Raw genomic sequence first — 21,728 nt, 5'->3', positions numbered from 1 at the left:
CCTAATTCGTCCAACGTTGGACCCAAATAGATCACATCGCTATCAACCACCGATGGAGGGGCTCGATAGAAGACTGTCGCTCATTCTGGAGCACATGCTTAGATTCAGATCATGCTCTAGTGCGAGCGCGTATTCGCCTGCGTCTTACCGGACGTAGGAAAGACGCTGCAAGAAAAGCTCTTAGTCCTACTTAATGATAGTCAAGCTAAGGATATTTTTCAGGAACAACTAGAAAAACAGTTAGACAGCCATGTATGTGATGCCCACCCTGAGACAGCATGGAATGATATCCGAAAAGCTGTGGAAACAACAGCCACAAGGTTAGGGAGAAACACTGGATCTCAGCAGCATCTACCGCACTGATAGATGCTCGAAAACTCATTCCATCTGGCTCTGAACATAACGAAGAGCGGAGTCAGCTTAAGCGCAAGCTGAAAAGAAGCCTACTCAATGATCGCGAACAGTGGTGGGTAGTGAAAGCAAGAGAGATGGAAAAGGCAGCTGCAGTAGGCAACAGCAGACAATTGTTCAAGCTTCTCAAGGAAACTGGTGTTAGGAATCCAACTGTTAGCGAAACTATCTCAGAAAAAGATGGACATATTATTCACTCTCAATCCAGAAGATTAGATCGATGGGCAGAACACTTTAGGGATCAGTTCAACTGGCCTTCAGCCACACTTCAGTTTCCCACGATCTCCAGTCAACATCAATATCAAGTTAATGTAGGTCCTCCGACTCTTGACGAAGTTGAAAAAGCTATAGGAAATCTGAAGCGTGGGAGAGCAGCAGGCCCTGACAGGTTTACTGAGATTTCTAGGGATGGTGGTCCAGTATTGTCAGTGAGATTAACTGAGGTTTTAGGTGGAATTCGAGAACTGGACGTAATCCCATCTGGCTAGTCTCAATCACTGATCGTGCCAGTCTATTTCTTATTTTATTTGAACACATAAATATTGGTACAAAAGTGTGCCAAATATATATGCGCCACACAAAACAATGAGAATTTAAAGAGAAGGAAAAAAATGTATAGGAGCGTGGAAAAAAGAGAACAATAACGAAGAGATTGGTGTAAGGTAGTGTAATAATAATAATAGTAACAATGGGCTAACGGAAAGTTACAATCAGAAGAAATCTTCCAGTTAAGTAAGATACAACCACTTTTCACGGAGAAAGTAAAAGAAGGTTACAGCAGGATCGCCACTGGCTTCTATTCTGAGCCATATCTGATAACGTCTCTAGCCGCTGTGTAGCACCATCTCTCAGACCCCAGCCAGGGAGTCGTGAAGGCCCGACACAAGCCAGCCCTTTGCAGCTTTCTTTCATACCAAGACACCATGTCATACACTGACCACCTCTCCGCTTTTTCCAACCAGTCCCAGAGACGGCAAATAACGCACAACGTGGAATTCTCTGGGACGACATTCGGAGAACATGTTCAAGCCACCGAAGTCGGTGTTTCAAGATGGTGACACCAATTGCATTATCGTCTCTGTGCCCGAACACACGATGCCCAACCTCTGCATTACTAACGTGGTGTTGCCAGTGGGTGTCAGCAATCCTTCGGAGACAACGATGGTCGAACACAGAGAGTCGTTTAACTTACTCAACTCGGAGAGGCCAGGTTTCACAAACATAGAGCAGAACTGCTCTCACCGACGCGTTGTAGATCCGACCTTTTACAGCCAGACTAACATCACGAAGGCGCCAAAGATGGCCCAGATTGGCATAAGCCGCTTTGGCTTTCACTATACGTGCATTGACCTCATCACTCACGCCACCACCAGCACTTATGCAGCTACCCAGATACACGAACTTCTCGACTACTTCTATCTGCTCACCATTCAGGGTGAGTACAGGATTAGGATCCTGCCAGTCTTGTAGAAGTACTTTGTACTTCGAAGGTGCAAAGCACATACCATACCTACGGACACTGATTGCCAACTGATTAAGTGCGGATTTCATGCCTTGGGCATTATCGCACAGTAAGACAATATCATGCGAATACTCAAGGTCGAGAAGTCTTTCTCCAGGCAACAGATCCACACCTCTATTGCTTACATCCATCAGATCTGTTTCCAGAATGTCGTCGATGGCCAAGTTGAAGAGGAATGGTGAGATTGGGCAACCCTGTCTAACCCCACTGCTCGAATGGAACAATGGAGAGAGGTGGTTGTATGCCCTCACTCTGCCTGAGGTGTTTGTATATAGGGCTTTCAGGATGTTTTATGGTGTAGGAGTAGGTTGGAAAAAGGTAGGGGCAACCATACCGAAACATGGCACAAATCCATGAAGTCACTGATAAGCGGACTGAGCCATGTTAGTAAGTGTAAACTACCTGTTTGGGATCCGCGAGATGATAACAACAGACGGTTAGAGACCTTGAATAACATGGCTCGAAATCGTTTGCAATGATGCAGGTACATCCACCCTGTGTTCTCCCAAATTCTAATCTTCTGAATTCTTCATGTCCCTTTTTTTGTCTTTCCAAATTTATTTCACTGTATTATACTCCAAACCCTAATCTTTCCGATTACTGCTTATACTCTTACCACCTCTACCACAATGGGATCTGAATCGACAATTGTATCTCTGTATTAATGTGGTATGGCAACTCGAACTGATGTACGTACGTACGAAGTTCTACGTTGTTACCAACTGACTGTGGCGCTGAAGTCACATATAGAAGTAACCGCAAGGATGCTCTACGTTCTACTCAGAGATTTGGAAGGAATCACAAGTGCCGACAGTCTGGAAAGAAGGACACCTCGTCGAGATACCAGAAAAAGATCTCAGCAAGTGTGAGAAATACAAAGGCATCACATTACTGTCAGTACCAGGAAAAGTTTTTAACAGTGTTGTTGAAGCGGATGAAAGATTCACCAGACGCCCAACTTCGCGATCAACAGGCTGGATTCCGTAAGGATCGGTCGTGCGGAGACAAAATCGAGGAACTACGGATTATCGTTGAACAATCAATTGAACAGACCTCGTCACTATACATCAACGTCCTTGACTATGAGGCGTTCGACAGCGTGGATAAGAGAACCTTATGGAACCTGAGACCGTCATCATCGTGCAGAATTTATATGATGGACTATATTGCAAAGTCGTGCACGAAGGACAACTAAGAAATTAAATCCAAGTGAAGACCGGTGTAATACAAGGCTGCTTGTTCTCGCCCTTTCTTTCTTCTGGTGGTTGACTGGATTATGAAGACCTACACATCTGAGAGGGAGCACGGAATACGATACGCAGTTTGAATCCAACTAGACGACCTGGGTTTCGCAGATGATCTAGCTCTTCCATCCCATACACACCAACAAATGCAGGTCAAGACAACCAGTGTAGCAGCAGCCTCTGCAGTAGTAAGCACCAACAAGCACAAGAGAAAAACTAAGATTCTCAAATACAACACAAAGAACAACTCAATCAGACTTGATGGAAAAGTTCTGCAAGTGGTGGAAGCTTTCACATACTTGGACAGTATCATCGGTGAACGAGGAGGATCCGATGTAGACATAAAGGCAAGAGTGGCAAAGAGAATCATTCCCATACTTTGAGAACATGTAGGACTAAAAAAACTGTCAACCAGTATCAAAACCAGAATATTAAATGCGAACGTCAAGACATTTCTGTTGCACGGAACTGAAGCTTGCAAAGCTACCACAACCACAATCAAAACATAACAAGTATTTGTAAACAATTGTCTACACAAGATACTAAATGTCCATTGGTCGGATACTATTAGCAAGAACTTACTATGACAGAGAACAAACATTGGATAGGATATACATTGAGGAAATCATCAAACTGAATCACAAGTCAAGCCCTAACTTGGAATCCTGAAGGGAGACAGCAAAGAGGAAGAACAAAGAACATATTGCGTTGAGAATTGGAAGCAGACATCGAAGGAATGAATAACAACAGGAAAGGATTGTCCAGGACAGTGTAATGAAGAATCCTGGTGAGAGACCTGTGGTCCTGCACTAGGGGTAAAAGGTGTAAGTAGTGACTTATTTTACAAGTGTATAATTTTCACATTAACTGCTCGCGAATTTTACCCGAATATATGTGTGTCATCTCAAATAGTCAAAATACTACTTTGGCTCCTAGTAATTATCAATCATAAGTATGAGGATTTCCGTATGCAGCAAACATTCAATTGAATTACAGAGTTATATTCGATGTAATAAAAACGATAACAGACATACAATATCAGTTCACATGTGTAAATCATAGTGTGAATTCACTAAATCATAATACGGTCAAAAAATCTATTCAAACTAAAACAATCACAGAAGAAATACACAATCCTTGTACGCTGAATTACTCGCACAACTCAACATAAATGAAACACAAAAGCCATGATAGACGGGACTTGTTCGGTTGGTATTGGGACGAAAGATTGCTTAATATTTGTCATGTTAAATAAAACTTGCTAAGAAATCGGAAATAGTGTGCTGTACGACTATTATTCCTTTCTTCAATTATAATGATCAAGTGAAGCGAGAAAAAAACAAGCACATACTGTACACTTTCTGATATTTACAACGGAACTCAAACAGATAATACCGAAAGTATTTTTTCAGTCAAAAGTTTTGTATTTTCACTGGTGTAAATCTTTGATTGGAAATCTCCCGCACGATCACAAGCGACAGTTAGTGCGGGATCAAAAGGCAGTCGACCTATGAAAAAAATCAAAATGTAAAAGAATTTCTTAAATATATTATACTACAGTGGACACATAAAATATATGGGACATCAATCAACAAGGGGAAGATTATGCGAACTCTTCAAGCAGAGAGTTCAAACGTGATGAACAGTTATTGAAAATCCCTACCTGTTTATCGCCTACATGTATTATACTGCGTAAATATTTTAAGCATGATCTGCAATGAATATATAAACTCTGATTGGAAGATTTTCAGCAGACAAGCAAATTGCTTGGAGAATGTTGCAGATACTTGGAGAAGAACAAGATAGCATGTGTTGTTTAGTTATTGTTTTAAAAATCTACTAAATACTTGATTGGACAGCTCCAAGTTTGGTTTAGAAAGGGTAAAAAAGACCATACGCAGCTCTTCCTTGATACGTCTGGTTGACAATGATCATATGTTAGATAAAAACAAGTCATTTCGAATGATCTGTAGTGTGCCTTCGTTATTTCTAAGTGGAGTTCGATCCCGCCTCCTACATATATCAGAAGCTAAAGGGATCCGCACTCAAAATCCTACTTTGTGTTTAGAAATTCAAGATACCCCCTGTCCCTCCCTTGGTTGGATATGAATTAATAGATGATTTCGTTAATTTCTTTCACACCCCATATTTGTTTATCATTATTCCCTTCTGTTTATATTCTTCATTATCTAATTATTTACACACTTCTTATTGCGTAACTTTGATAATACTTTGTGATTATTACTTTAAAGTCTATCTATCCAAGTTTGATCTACTTTCCATGTTGAACAACTTACTAGTAATTTTATTATCCTTATTACTATCACACCTATATTCTTGTTATCCATTCATATTTTTATCTATTATGTGTAATTATACAATCTATTTCACTGTGATCATTGACTAACGAATTCACTTGATTGGTTTAATATTTTCATAAAAATACTCGTGTATATTAGAGAAAAGTCTGATGACGATCTAACGAAACAATATTGTTCATTTATATATGTTGTTTGCTTTTACAATGGGAATCTATAGTATTTTAAAATACTATGGGATTCCTAAGCAGTGCGCATCCACGATCCCGCCCCGCGGGATTTGAACACAGGACCTATCGGTCTCACGCGAACCTCCAGACCACTGAGCCGGCATCCAATGGTGTTAGTGTCTAACTTCAACCAATCCACGAAATTGAGCCACATGTCCACCATTGTCTTCAGCGAGTTACTATCGCACAACAGACCCAATTGAACTCCACTGGTCACTGCTTCTCACTAGGGGCTAGGCGTTCGCGCGCGAGACCGGTAGGTCCTGGGTTCGAATCCCGCGGGGCGGATCGTGGGTGCGCATTGTTGAGGAGTCCCACAACAGGACGAAACGGTCGTCCAGTGCTTCCAGGTTTTCCATGGTGGTCTAGCTTCAATTGATTCTTGATCTCAACTATTAAATTACTATAATATCTAGAAAACCCCTTTCTGATATTTTAAAATAGTTGTTTGGCTTTCTTAAATTAACATTTATTTGTGTCTGATAATGATTATATCAAATAGTAAGGTGCAATCAGACATAAATTTATACTATTATTATACATACCCAAAAATCGAACATTTTTCTCAACAGCCAATGCTTCAGCACCTCCGTATGAAAACACGTTCGTACACTGAGCACAATTGGGACATTTGTATCCACCCATATTTTCAATTAAACCAATTACTTTCATATTTGTCTTCATACAAAATCCAAGCTCCCGACTTACATCGCACAAGGATACTCTCTAAAATAGAAGAATTACTCAATTTTATTCTACCCATAACTGCTGACGTTTACATAATAAGTCTATTTTGTCTCAATCACGATAGCTGGTAATGCAATCAATTATTTGTCTATTTTAATTGACTCTCAATTATAAATGATAGTAATAAAAAATTCGCTTCATGTTTTATTTGACTCCTCAAAATAAACATACACATTACTTTTAAACCAGTGTGCATATTTTTTGTTGTTCACGTCTTACAATTTTCTGTCCAGTTTCCAAAATTTATTTCAACTTCACTAAGTACGTTATATTAAACGTTTGTAAACATAATGCTACTCGTAACTAGGCTGCTTGAAAGTGACAGTATATCTTGAAATAAAGTGAATTTATGATATTCTGAGAATCCTGTTTTTGTACAGGAAAATAATCGTATGATCATATAATAGCGAATAACAATTAGTATACTGGTTGTTAAATATTCTGAGAGAATTAAATCATCTAGTGTGATAATATATACTTAACTATCTTCTATAGTAATCATATCACATTATCATCCCGACCGTTACTGCTACCTTGACATGGTGGTCGGGCTTGCCTATCGTGATGAACCAATCGAGCTATACTGGTTGGAACGATCGTTCCTCAAGGTCCTACCATACCAGACAGGTCGGTTGAAGAACAGTAAGACTAAAGGCAGCAAGCCCAAGGTTCGAAAGCGAAGTCGTACTGCTGACTGTACAGAGGTGTGACGGCAGTAAAGTGTTTCCCTCAGAAAACCAGCATAACAGCGATGCTGCCTTCCCATAAAGGAAGGGTGAATTTAGAAATGGTCGACCGTAAAATTACACACCTCGCCTTATCCCACAGATATCCGTCTCCGGTGATAAGATCTCAACAAGTATGGAGCTAACACAAAAGTGGTTGTGTGTGACCGACCTCAGGCAGTTGTCCCTTGGGCACTGCGGTTATGCTCTCAGGTCACTAAAACCAGCTCTAATCCAATTTCATTTTCAGGTACATCCAGAAAAGCCCTTCCATGGTGTGGGAAACCGGGAAGTGATAACTCCCCTCATACCTTTAACAGTACTTAAGATCACTGTATTCATAATCAATCTCCATCTTCAATCCCTATTATTCCTCCTACATCGACTTTCAATACCAAAAAACTTCCTTTTTTGGCTTCCTCATCAAGTATCACCATAGAAAACGATTCTAGTGCGCAAAACACTGTACAAAGTCTAGTGAAACCTCGCTTCAAACTACACATTGGAGCCTTCAACGTACACACCCTGTGTCGAATCGGCCAGCAGGCCTCCTTGGCTAAAACCCTGGAATTTCGTACCACTGACGCATGCCATGTCTTCGAAACACGCATACAGGGTAATAGTGTGCTCATTCAGTTGACCTTACGGACCGACGAGATACACCCTCTGTATATCTGGAGACCCGATGGATAGTTCTCGTGGACTGGTGGGTGCAGGCATAGCACTAAGTACGAGGGCACAACAGGCACTATTAAAATGGATCCCCGTTAACAGTCGCCTATGTGTTGTTCGGCTAAACGGCTCCGTAAGAACTCAGGAGGTTAGGGACACACGTGGTTACCTTTTCGTCGTTTTTGCCTATGCTCCCACTGAGTGCAGCCCGGATGAAGTGAAAGATGAGTTTTACAGAAAGCTCTCTGAACTTCTTTATAAAGCTATACGCCCAGACAAACTACGCGTAGCAGGTGACTTTAAAGCCCAAGTAGGTAGTTTAAACCAAGCAGAAAGACATTTAGGTGGGTATTTTAGTATCCCGGCTTAGTGAAAAGATAATAGCGATAGTCTACTTCAACTGTGCTCAGATAAAGCAAGTCCTAGGATATGTAGTTATCGGTTTGAGTACTAAAATCCACGTCAAGGCAACGAAAAATAGAAACAAAGAAAGTCAAAACCATGACGATAGCAGTGACACAGTAAAAGTACGTATATTTTGAACGGGATTTTTCGCAACTGTCTGACACCAACTGAAAGTACGCACTGATCTATTGAGCTTTTAGTGAAACTTCGTAAGTATCGAGAAATTTATGACGTGTTGAGGGTTATTGCGCAAGAAATGGACTGAAAGAACTAATACATTTCAAATCGGTCAAGCATTTTAGTGAAAGCAAGGATTATGCACAATCGGACTGACCGTCAACATTCCATGTTGATGTAAACTTTGAATGTGTAGAATTTTTAATTCTTTTCATTCGCCGACTTACTGAACGGATGACTCCATCAAAACGTAAACCATAGAAGCACCTAAACCGATTGATTTTTAGGGACCTCGAGGAATATATTGAGCAATATAAACCCAGACAGGACAAGTGTATTGACAGGAATGGGAGTATGCAGTAAAAGATAAGTTTGATGAACTCTGAATTTGTCAAATCACGTTTTTATGAACTTACTTTGTCCATTTATTGGACAATAGGTAGTTTGAAAATAACGAATAGAAATGAGAAATTAAAAGTTTAAAAAATATTACCAATGATAATTTATTGAGAACAAAAGTTAGTTCACCTGTGGAGTTGAAACAACAATAATTCCTACATCTACATCAGATGTGGACTTCTGTAGGTGTTCGAAAACAGTTATATGTTCATCTGATGTTCCAGGAGGAGTATCAATGACCAGATAATCGAGCTCTCCCCAACAAACTGAATTCAAAAATTCACCCACCATGCTACTTTTGCGTGGTCCACGCCAAATAACTGCAGAATCAGGATTATCTAACAGAAACCCGATTGATATCACGGGAAAGCGTTTGGTGTGTCCGTCAGCATAGACAGGTAGCCAGCCTTCAGCACATGAATGGATCTGAAAACCATAATAGATGTTCAAAAAAGTAAAAAATGGAGGTTAAACTTATCAACTGATTTCAAAATTGTGTATAACAAATGTAAATAGGTAACTACGAGTTTAAAATAAGTATTAAAGTCGAAACTCGGCCGCAGTAGCTACCCTAAAGTGGTGATCGAACTTGCCTGTCTTGGTGACTCAATTGAATTATATTGGCTGGAACAAATGTTCATCTAGGTCCCAGCATCCCAGGCAGGTCAGTTGGAGAAAGATAAGACTAGAAACAGCGGATTAAGGTCCGAAGGCGAAGTCATAATGTTTCCTTCAGCAAACCAACATCTGTAGTGATAGCGCCTCACAATGGAGGAAATGGGTTGAAAAAGGCTGACCAAAAATGTCACACCACCTTACCCCACAGGCTTCCATCTCCCGAAGTAAGGCCTTTTGAAGTGCGGAGCTGGGCTCAAGCAATCGTCTCTTGGGGTCCGCAGTCCTGCTACCAGATCGTTAAGAACACCAATAATTCAGTTTTTTCATAAGTCCCTCAAGAATAAATATTCGTTTACAGTGTGGGCAACTGGGAAGTGACAACCGCTCTCATAACTCTATCAGCACCCGAGATCTTATTGACGATTAAGCCCCTGCTTCACCTTTTAATAACCACGCTCTAAACTATATGAAGCTTTTAATTTTCGAACCTCGTTTCAGATGGAACGACAGGCTTCTCTAGCTAATACTCTAGAATCTCGCACTATTGATAATATGTTGCGTCTCTGGAACGCGCAGTCAGGATTAAAGTACTGTCACATATTTGACCTCTACTTGTCATTATAAAGAACCGGCACGATTTGTTCTTCAAGTATCTGGAGATCCCACTGCTACTTCCCGTGCCCTCTCTCGTGGAGGTAGACAGTCGTTTGTGCGCTGTTCGACTAAACGGGGCAGTAAGAACTAGAAAAGATATGGACACATGCCGTTGCCTTTTCGTTGTCTCTACCTACACTCCCATTGATTGCAGCTCGCATGAAATCAAAGATGAATTTTATTGGGAAGCTATCCAACCTTTAAGAAGTTAAACGCTCTTATGTAGTAATAGTGGCAGGTGATTATAATGCTCAAGTAAGTAAGCAAGCTGAACCAAACCGAAAGGCATTTATGTGGATCTTATAGCGTTGCGGCTCAGCGTACAGACAATGGCGGCCGTCTGTTGCAACTATGTTTAGATAATCGTCTGTTTCTGGCGAACACCAAATTTAAGCATAAAGAGATATCGTCTGACGTGGAGACCTCCACAATCAATTCATCGATGAACTTAAATAGATCAAATTGCCGTTAGCCATCGTTGAAGGGGCTCGAGTGGAGACTGTTACTCATTCTAGAGTACTAAAGAAAGAGCTGGTCAATCGTGAAAACGGTATCCACGCCGAGGTAGCTAGGAATAATATACAAAAAGCTGAGAAAACAGCAGCGATATCTATAGTAACTTAAACCAAAAGGCTAAGAAAAGTCAACGAATTTCAGCGGCATCTATAGCACTGACAGATGCTCGAAAACTCATCCCGCCTGGGTCTGAACAAGATAAGGAGCGGAGGCAAGTTAAACATAGACTGATCAGAAGCCTATGTAATGATCATGAGCAGTGGTGGGTATCAAAAACAGAATAAATGAAAAAGGCAGCAGCGATAGGTAACAACAGACAACTGTTCATACTTAAGAGGGAAACGGGTATTAGAAATACGGCTGTTAGTGAAACTATTTCGGAAAAAGACGGGACTATTATTTACTCTCAATCCAGGAGATTAAACCGATGAACAGAACATGTTAGGAAATAGTTCAACCGGTCTTCAGCAACACTTCAGTTACCCAATATCTCCAAGCAACCTGAAAGTGAAATTGACTTAAGTCATCTAACTCTTAGTGAGGTTGGAAAGACTATTAGTAATCTAAAGCCAGGGAGAGCAGCAGGATCCGATGGACCAACCCTTGAGATTTTTATGGATCATAGTCTAGTTTAAGTAGTTAAATCAACTGAGAACTCAGCTAAGATCTGGGAACCACACGTAATCCCATCTGACTGGTCTCGATCATCCCAGTTTATAGTCAGTCAGTCAGTCAGGTACAAAGTAGGACCAGGCACATATATGCATCGGTCCAAGTTGCCACACCGCATTAACACAACAAAATGGACACCGGATTCATAAAAGTACTTAATTCAATGGTGGTAATATATAAAAGAAAGATTCCAATAAGGATATAGTACAGGAAGAAAGAATTAGTTCGTAGAAAGAAAGATATGTAGTGATTTTAATCTCTTAGTTTAAGGGAAGACAGAGAATGTATACACCTATGCCATCGTGGTCGGTTCTGAGTCATGTCACCAAGAGTCTCCAACCATTGGTTACGATAGTCATGCGGACCCCAACCAAGTAGTCTGCATCTACTAACACGGCTCAGACTAGAAGTTAGTAACTTCAAGCACTGATGTCACGTTTTGGTTTTGCCACCCCTAACTTTTTCCAACCATCCCGAACACCGGTTAGCATTGCACGTCGTGGTAATCGGTGTTCAGACATATGTAATACGTGGCCCAACCATCTCAGTCGATCAAGATTCATAACCTCATCAACTGGTTTACCATCATTTCCTAATACCCTGTGTCTAACCTCACTATTACTTACCCGGTGATCCCAGCAGACGCCAGCAATATTTCTAAGACATCTGTGGTCAAATACTAGTAGCTTACGAGTATCTTCTACTCTTAACGGCCATGTTTCGCTCCCGTAAATTAAAACAGAACAGACTGCCGCGCAGTATACTCGTCCTTTTATTGATAGACGGATATCTCGCCTTCGCCATATGTGACGTATATTGGCAAAAGCCAAACGAACTTTTCGAATCTGTGCTGAGATTTAGTCAGACACCAACCCATTAGGTCTGATTAGACTTCCAAGATAAGTGAAGTTGTCAACGGGTTCGACTACTTCACTCCCTATCCTTAGTTCAGGTGTTGACGCAGACCAGTCCTGAAGCAACAACTTGTATTTAGAGGGGGAGAAGCGCATTCCAAACATTCTGGCATTGTTGCTTAGTGCTACCAGAAGACTGCATTTTATCAGCGTCTTCACCAAACAGGAATATGTCATCTGTGTATTCTAAGTCGATAAGTGGGCCTCTTGGAAGGAGATCAATACCCGAGAATTCTGTAGACAAGAATGTTATTTCCATCAGTAGGTCTATGATGAAGTTAAACAAAAATGGGGAAAGTGGACAGCCTTGACGGACACCACTTGAGCTTGCAAAAGCAGATGACAGTTCGCCATAAGCTCTGACTCGACTAGTAGTGTTCGAGTAAAGAGCCTTCACAAGGTTTATGTACTTCTGTGGTACGCCTTTCAATGACAGACACTGCCACAAAATCTCGCGGTCTACGGAGTGAAGTGCCGCTTTTAAGTCAAGAAAGACCAATATTGTCAGACGCCGATAAGTATGGCTGTGTTCTAGAACCTGACGAATGGTGAATATGTGGTCGATGCAGCCACGACCAGGTCTGAAGCCAGCTTGATTCTCTCGTGTTTGCAGTTCACGAGTCTTAGTTAGGCGTCCGACAATTATTGAGGCTAGCATTTTAGATGCTATATTAGCTAAACTAATCCCTCTATGGTTGTCACAGGATGGTTTCGACCCTCTCTTACACATTGGGAGGATAATTAGTTGTGACCAGTCAGATGGGATAACGTCCAACTCCCAGATTTTAGCATGAAGGCCTGTGGCAGTGTTTGTCATTGAAAGGCACGCCGAAGTATGCTAACCTTGTACAGGCTCTCTGCTCGAAAACTTCTGATCGAGTCAGAGCTTATGGCGAACTGCTGTCGGAAGTGGTCACTTCAAGTGGTGTTCGTTAGGGTTGTCCGATTTCTCCATTTTTACTCAACTTTATCATAGACATGCTTTTAGAGATAACATTTTCGTCTGACTTTTCAGAGATTGATCTTCTACCAAGTGGTTCGCTCGTTGATTTTGAATACGCAGCTGATATAGTTCTGTTTGATGAAGGCGCTGACAAAATGTTGTTTTCTGACCACAGTAAGGAACAATGCAAGTATATTTGGGATGCGATTATCTCTCTACAAATGTAAAACCCTGCTCTAGGATCACCTTACGTCAGCTCCTGAATCAGTGATGGAGAATGGAGTAGTTAAACGCATCAACCGCCTCACTGATGGTCCGGTGTCCGATGAAATCTCGGTACGGATTCAGAAGGCTCGATTGTATTTCGCTAACTTATATCGCTTGTGGTGTAGGCAGGATATCCATCTTCCAACCAAAGGGCAAGTTTACTGTGCGGCAGTCCGCTCTGTTCTACTTTACGGATGTGAAACATGGCCATTAAGAGTAGAGGATATTCCTAGTTTACTGCCATTCGACCATAAGTATCTTCAAACAGTTGCTCGTGTATTTCAGGACCAACAAGTATGCAATTTTTGGGTTAGGGAAAGAGTATCAGGTAAGGATGGTAAATCGGTTACTGAAGTCGTAAATATTCAGCTGAGGTGGTTTGAATATTTGTTACATATGCCGCAGATAGTTCTATTCTTTGTCTTCCTTCGAATTCTGAGATTCTAAATTCCTCATAACCATTTATGGTTTCATCTACATCTCGAATCATATCTTCTATCCATAACCTAGTGCCACTGATATTATTACCAACTACCATTCTAATATTTGGTTTGACAATTTTATCTCTGTGCTAATGGGGTATGGCAACTTGAGCCGATGTACATACTTACCAGGTTCTACGTTGTGACCGACTGATTGTTAAGTTGAAATATGTTTATCATCCAGGTATCAAGTCTGTTAACGGTAAAATGTGAGGCTAGAAGTCCCCGGTCTGTGAGCTTTACTTCCAATCACTTCGCCATAATGTCAGAAGTCCACTTATCTAATTCATTCTGGAAAATGAATGTGGCCAGAACAACTATTGTATCATAAATAACTGGATCTACGAAAATCCATATTAGTTTGGAAGTTAAAATGATATATTCATTTAAACTTACCTACACAACATACTTGAATGAGAAGATAATGCAAAAGAGAATAGTCCTAATTAAAGTGGAAAACCAGGGAGCACTGTACGGCCTTTTCGTCCCATTGTGGAATTCCCCAGCAGTGCGCATCCACGACCCCACCTCGCGGGATTCGGACCCTGGACCTATCAGTCTCGCGCCAGGCGCCTAACCAACCAGACCACTGAGCCGGCATCCGACGGTGTTAATGTCTAACTTCAACTAATTCACGAAATTGAGCGACACATCCACCATTGTCATCAGTGAGTTACTACCTCACAACTGATCCGATTGAACTTCATTGGTCACTGCTTCTCACTAGAACTCCGGGAGGAGTCCCACAATAGGACGAAACGTCTGTCCAGTGCTTCCAGGTTTTCCATGGTGGTCTAGCTTCAATTGGCTCATGATCTCAACTGTTGAAATTACTACAATCTCCACAAAACCCCATCTGATACTAATCAACATATGCTCACTAGTGACTGGCTTCAAGAGATATATCCTGGAGTTCTAGTGAGAAGCAGTGACCAATGGAGTTCAACCGGGTCAGTTGTGAGGTAGTAACTCACTGATGACAATGGTGGATGTGTCGCTCAATTTCGTGAATTAGTTGAAGTTAGACATTAACACCGTCGGATGCCGGCTCAGTGGTCTGGTTGGTTAGGCGCCTGGCGCGAGACTGATAGGTCCAGGGTCCGAATCCCGCGAGGTGGGGTCGTGGATGCGCATTGCTGGGGAGTTTCACAATGGGACGAAAAGGCCATACAGTGCTCCCTGGTTTTCCATGGTTTTGCTTCAATTGACTCATGATATCAACTGTTAAACTGGAAAACTTAAGAAAACCACCTAGTATTCAAGCTCTAGCGATAGGATGAATAAGACGTGGTTAACCCACGTCTAGAAGTTATAAGTTTTTATACTCAGAGCGTGGCTCATATTCAAGCACCTGGTGAATAATTTAACTTAAATTTACAAAATATGAACCTATACATTGACCGTGGTAACGACGAGGAGGAATCTGTGTCCAACCTGAGCCAATTATACTGACTGAATTATGCTTTAATTTCAATGTGCTACAGGCAACACTTCCGACAAATAGTTCAAAAACATGATCCAATCCAGTGTAGCCATGAAGGAATGAACTAGTTTTAGAATCTCATCCCATACTCAGTACGTAACTCAACAACTTATTATAATTCTCTGAATCTTAGTCAAAATACTACTGGTTAAGTGAACTCATGAAACAAAGAGAGTGCCTGAAAGCTACCAGCACTGAAACAGTTTATCGTCTCAGGTTTAGTACTTGGAGTGCTTAGTCGACACATGTTGACCAATAATGAGAATTACGTTTAGTACCCATTAAGCCAAGGAAACATCGACGAGACTGTTGGTTTCCTAACATCTGTTGAACAGCTCTCCATTCAAAAGGGTTTTGGTAACCAATACAATCTACAGTTAGCACAAAACTTAACATTTGATGCGTTTAACTGGTAGTATATCAGTGTCAAGGATTTTTATGTGCAGACTTAAAACGAATAGCATGATATATATATATATATATATATATATATATATATTCCATTTACAGTCGTTACTAAATGAAATAAACGGTAGACAAAAACCCAGAATTTCTTACTGTTACTGACTTTGTTGTTTTCCAAACCAAGTATACGAGGTATAGACGGTCCACAAAAGTCAATATCAAGAATACCAGCACAGAAACCACTATTCCATAGGTTAATGGCGACTTGAGCAGCAACCGTGGATTTCCCGACACCCCCCTTCCCAGAAGTTACAACCAAGACATGTTTGATGTTTTTTATCCCCGGTCGGATTAAATCCTTATCAGAAATATCCTGCAAATAGATTTTATGTATACAGAAACATACGGACAAAACACAAGTTGTTTGGACATTTTATTGATAAAAATACAAAATGGGGAATGAGTCCATAAACTTTTGAAATTGGTGAAAAACCTTGGCGCTATCCGTACCGATGATTATAAGAACTCTCAGGTCTGAAACTGCTGTGACGAGAGTAGGGACTACGTTCTCTACGACTAGCAGTCGGTGTGGAGCCCATGTGTCTACTGTATTCATCAGACCGCCTTCTTCCAGACGGACGGTTTTCAATAAAGGCTGGGGGACCATGTTGCCAACCATAAGGAGGAAGATCATATGATGGTAAAGGGTGTAGGTTGTGTTCATATCGTGGGTAATAGTTATACCCCATTTCATGAACCAAATGTCGGTTACCCGCAGGTGGAGTAAAACTTGAAAATGGATCACGACGGTGGCTGGTATGATGAACATAGTCCGTACTCCCATTAAAATGACTTTGGTAAGGCGGTGCTGAATATGAAGGGTCGATTCGAGGCCTGGAATACTGGTAGGCAGAAGGTGGAACAGAACGTATTTTTAGATCCTGAAACTTGGAGTTTTGTCTTGGACGGATTTTCAGTTCCGTGCCATATAATGTGATCCCTTCAAAAAGTGAGCAAGCATATGGGACAGACTCTTCATCCTCAAACGTTACGAAGGCGAATGTGTCCTTAACGGTAACATCCTCCAAAGGTCCAGCCTGAAGAAAAAGTTCATACAAGATATCAGTTGTTATTTTGGGATGAATGTTTCCAACGTATATACATCGATCCGCAGTCATAGTACCGTCCTATTAGATTTGCCCGGTTTATTTCCGTTTCAGCCTCAATGCTTGAAAATAAGTAGTAGTATGAAGATGTTGTAGAGTTAAACTATGTGCTTCAGGTTTCTGTTCCAAGAGTGTTAAAATCTGAGGCTTGTGTGGGGATGATCAACTGAACTAAATCTGGTTCTGGGTTGAACATTTGTCATTACCAAGCAGTTTGAAATTTGTGATTACATTTTCGCTGGTGCTTCTCTGTGCCAAAGATTATACATTTAGATTGGATTCTCAGCCTTCTCTGTAGTACCAAAATTCATGGGACAGGTTGAACAAAAAATGTTGAATCTCCCCAACATCAACCTTTTTCCTTCATACAGATGTTAGATTGTGGAGATATGCATGACAAACTTATTTTGTAAATAGTTATTGATATTAGTTGCATTTATTCTGTTAATTTTTCACAGTCTGTATATTTTCCACAAAATGATTTATATGTTGTTCAAGTGTATGACCCTGAACACACTTTCTTCCGTCGTGTTACACGCGTAGCATGACACACGCTGTTACCTGCTAGCAAATACACTACTATACACACGCCTCTTATTCTCTATTACTCGTGGTTGTGATAACTGAATTCTAAATAACCTACTGTCTACATCTATAGACCGCAGTCACATTTGCATTATATTCTACGTTTGGCTGTATTACTGGAAGCACAACAATCTTATTTAAATCATTAGCCGCTTATAATTGTGGATTCTGGTGCCAAACGCAAGCCAGCTGAATTAAGCAACGTCCCTAATTTTCATGATGTTTATAACGTATAACTGCTATATTATAACATTCCTGTTTGTATGCAATAACTTAATTACTATTTTTAAGTTCATATATTGTTTGGTCCGCCACAACTATCTGGTGAGCTATCATTTAGGGGCATGAATACTGAGTAGCGGTGAATAAATCACCGAATTACATATCTTCGTTGCAGTGCAACAATGATGCTGAATTTTTTAACCTTAGCAAACAATTAACTGGAAGCTCTCAACGAAATGTCATATCCCGGTACAAGCAATGTAATGTACTGAACTTATTGGTCTTCAGTCCACTTACTTATGTCTGGAAATAAATATTCTGTTCTTCAATACCGTCACCGTCTTTCAGATCTATACTTGGAAGACATAAAGATATTGCCTGATTACGTTGCATCACATCACACAACCTTGAGACACTTATTCACTTTTGTAATATCACAAGGTTCCAATGATTCATTTTAGTATTTCAGAAGTTCTGTTCAGCACACGATGACAATAAAGGGGTTTTTATGCTAGTGCTCTGAAGAATTTTATCTATTTTGTTCAGCCAGACACTTTAGAGTTGATCCGTGTTTGGTTAAAAATTCACTTATCCAAAGAAGTACATTCCTCTTCATCTCTAAATTATTTGAATTCGAGGGTACGCTGTTATTCAGAACTTTATCAAATGTCATCTAAAAATTCACTTGAGAGGATTTCATTGTGTAGTTTATATATATACGTATATAGTTCCAAATAATAAGAAGTCCGACCAGTATTCAATGTGGGCTTTGACTGCATTAGTTTTTATGGGCTAAACTACCTGAAGGTTCACTGCCAATCATCCACACAATTTATCCGCAAAACTGTTTTAGTCTTGAAACTTTGTGCCTTCGTTTGAAAAAGGCTTTAATATCTCAGTCATAACCCTTATTTCTCAACGCACGAACATTTTATCATTCAGCATGAAAAAATGAACATCCCAGTGCCTTGGCAAAATAAGGAAGCAAATAACTCTAGCTTCTAGGTATAGCGCTTTTATTCTGACTGAAAGTTATTAGTCGGCTCCTGACCGCTTATCTTTAGCTGTTATTTCAGTTTCCTCCCAGAATCTACAGCCGCAAGAATGTTGATTAGCACAATTCGAAAATGTACGGGTTCATCGGTTGTTAAAAGTGATTCATGAGTGCTATGTTAAACCCATATCATACACTCAATCATCTTACCGAATAATTGTAGGTAAACAGTCTGTGTCGAATTTTTCAAATTCTGAAAGTTCTAGCACACACTATAAGAAAAACGCCTCTGTTAATCATGAGGAGCCAGACAAGATTGCCCAAACCAGTCGACTACTTTGCACGCAAGTGACAACAGTGTTTAGTATACTTAATAGTAAAAACATAAATTCTGCTGAAAACACACTGCTTAAAAATGGTGGTCTACCAGACACATGGCGTATTTGCAAGATATTACGTAATTCCAACAGCAATGCAGCCTGTTTTGTGATTTTCTGCTCCGCTGCAACCACTAAAGTGGCTCACCTTCCAATGTTAAAAAACAAGATTACTCACTATATGACCGCTTCCCAAAGTCTTCATAATACCACTGGCGCATCACAACATCATAAGCCATTCAGTGTGATAATTCAATTCATTATGCTTGTTTCTGGGCCTAAAGCCTGACTCGAAAACCCAGAATTACAATAAGTCTCCTCGAGACTGGACCAAATTATTGGTACTCGTCTACTTCTACATTAAAATAAAGCGCACATTCCTTGGCAATCTTCATAACCCTACCATTAAAATCACCCACTTCTGCGGGACAGTGTCGTTTGGGTAACGGCATGTTAGCTCTTCACTATAGAAAATTTTTTTAAAGTGACTTTAAACCAGTTTACTACTGTGCATAACAAAACCACATGTCTTAGAAATAATCCTAAGCAATTATATCTCAAACTTTCGCAGAATTACCTTCATCACTGCTCTCAACAGGGTAGATAAACCTTGCAAATAACATACATTTGTCTTTGCCACCAGAATAATAGACTTAATCCCAAAATTGTAGGGTTGACGTGATGTGACTATCAAATGTATGAGATCTTACGTGTAAGTCAGCGAAACGCTGTTCATAACTTCTAGAAAACACAGTCGGGCCGGGGATAGAACAACGTATTCAGCATGAAAAAGAAGATGTATCACTAAGTGGTCAGGCCTGCAAGACTAAGCCATGCCATACCGATTAATTCCCTCTGCGTTCACTATCCCTGACCTCTCAGTGTCAAATGTCAATTGCAAATCTCCACAGTTATCATGGAACTACACACCATATGCCCCAAAGATGAAAAGTCAGCTCGTAGGAGACCCAACAGAACTATTTTAGGTATTCAGCAAAGCGTTCACATTCGCACTTACCTGACGTAAACGGCTTACACGTACAGTTTGTAGTCGCCAAAACATCCAAGATCATGGTATACTGTGGTACGGACATCATCGGGTTGAAAGGCCAGTAATGTGTTGTAATTCGAATTTTGTCTGATACGACATCTATTTATAAAGAAAAGCAACACAAACATAGCAAGTGGTCAAAGGTTTTTGAACATGTCCCGTAAGATATAATATAATTTTTATCATGTTCTTTTCATTCGTTTGCCTGTGAAGTATATATTAACTCACTTATTCTCCCATTCTTATACCAATAATTAATAGTCTAAGATAAGTGTTCCGCTTTTTCAGATATTTTGGAGGCGCATTAGAGGTCAGCTTTTCGTAGTTTTAGTTGAGCAAAGCGGTGACACTTAGCAGTGCAAATTGAGGATTGTAGTGATTAGTTTACGAGCTTGAAGTGAAGTGTGATATTAAACAAAATTGTCTTTTTCCAAAGGAAGTTCCAACCCTAATTTTTCACATTGTGCATAGTATCTCTGACAACTATGCATAGAGATACTGTGCGCAATGTGAAAAATTAGGGCATAGTATCTCTGACAACCCGACCGTAGCTACTACTATCATGACGCGGTGGTCGGGCTTAATTTGACACTGCTTAATACTTAATACGCCCCAGATCTTAAATGGGATCGAACTCAGTACACCTAAGCCTCAAAACACAATCCCACTCAACCAACTTAACATTTATAACTTATGAAGACTTCTGTTGTGTCCCGATATGAATAATGAGTGGTAATTTTTTGGGGATTTATTTATGGACCAATACTGTGCGTGTATTCTTGTCGTATAACTGTTAATTAACTAAACTGTTCATATTCATGTCTCTCTCATCATAAGCTTTATTTTAACCTATGAACCGTTATTATACGATTTTCCATTCTCGAATTATTCCCTGTTTATTAATCACTACCTCCCACATTCACAGCCACATTTGGCCAGATCTTGTACAAATGTTATCTTCTATTTTATAGTACGATGTGGTCTGCTTGATTGGTATATAAACATAGCATGTTTGCAATACATTATTCATATTGCAGAGGCTGGTATTGGTGTTCTGGACTTAATTGGCTGGGCTAGGCGGAAGGCAGGACCAATCAGGAGTCTAGGCTGCTCATGTGGGTTTTACGCGTCCTTGGTCCGATCGATAATTCGCTGCTTCTGATTAGCGGCTTCGGGCTATAACAGTTTGTAGCATACATACTATCATGAAAATGAAAGATATCAACTTACACAAAATTCCCTACATTTCTTCGAAAGAGAAACTGAAATTTTTGCAAATATATTTGTTAGAATAAGGTTAAAAACTGATTATGAACTTGGTTATAACGATACAATTTAGTATTTTGTATTAATGCTGTTCAAAGAAGCAAGTAAAGCACTAATTGGATGGGAATCTCACGAATCTAGAATCACCAAAGCATTCTTCAATTCAAAGAAAGAGAGGGTTGTAATGAATGTTATTCAATGCTATGCACCCTCAAATGATAGCAGCGACGGTTAAGATCAGTTTTACAGGAGGCTATAGTCGA

The 21,728-nt window shown here is 40.3% G+C and overlaps 1 protein-coding gene across 2 annotated transcripts; it reads right to left on the bottom strand.

Annotated features, from left to right (window-relative positions):
- Positions 1–1,939: 1,939 nt before the first annotated feature.
- RBM7 (RNA-binding protein 7) lies at positions 1,940–17,329 on the bottom strand. 2 transcript variants are annotated; one of them, XM_051209577.1, is made up of 4 exons: positions 14,046–14,401; positions 8,980–9,276; positions 6,271–6,451; positions 1,940–4,685 (listed from the first exon to the last, which is right to left on the bottom strand). In XM_051209577.1, the coding sequence occupies exons 2-4, from the start codon at positions 9,139–9,141 to the stop codon at positions 4,558–4,560; spliced, it is 471 nt and encodes a 156-aa protein (XP_051075033.1). In that variant the 5' UTR covers positions 9,142–9,276; positions 14,046–14,401; the 3' UTR covers positions 1,940–4,557. The 2 variants fall into 2 exon arrangements, with proteins under 2 accessions (XP_051075033.1, XP_051075032.1); XM_051209576.1 differs by lacking the exon at positions 14,046–14,401 and adding exons at positions 15,968–16,177; positions 16,211–17,329 and having other exon boundaries at positions 1,940–9,276.
- Positions 17,330–21,728: the final 4,399 nt, after the last annotated feature.

The sequence above is a fragment of the Schistosoma haematobium genome, chromosome 1 (assembly GCF_000699445.3).
Source record: "Schistosoma haematobium chromosome 1, whole genome shotgun sequence".
NCBI lineage: Eukaryota > Metazoa > Platyhelminthes > Trematoda > Strigeidida > Schistosomatidae > Schistosoma > Schistosoma haematobium.
Note: the sequence above shows the minus strand (reverse complement) of the source record. Positions and strands in the feature narration are given on the sequence as shown.

Bases quoted from the DNA above. Each gene is read 5' to 3' on its own strand.
- RBM7 (XM_051209576.1), bottom strand. From the start codon at position 16,982: ATGACTGCGGATCGATGTATATACGTTGGAAACATTCATCCCAAAATA.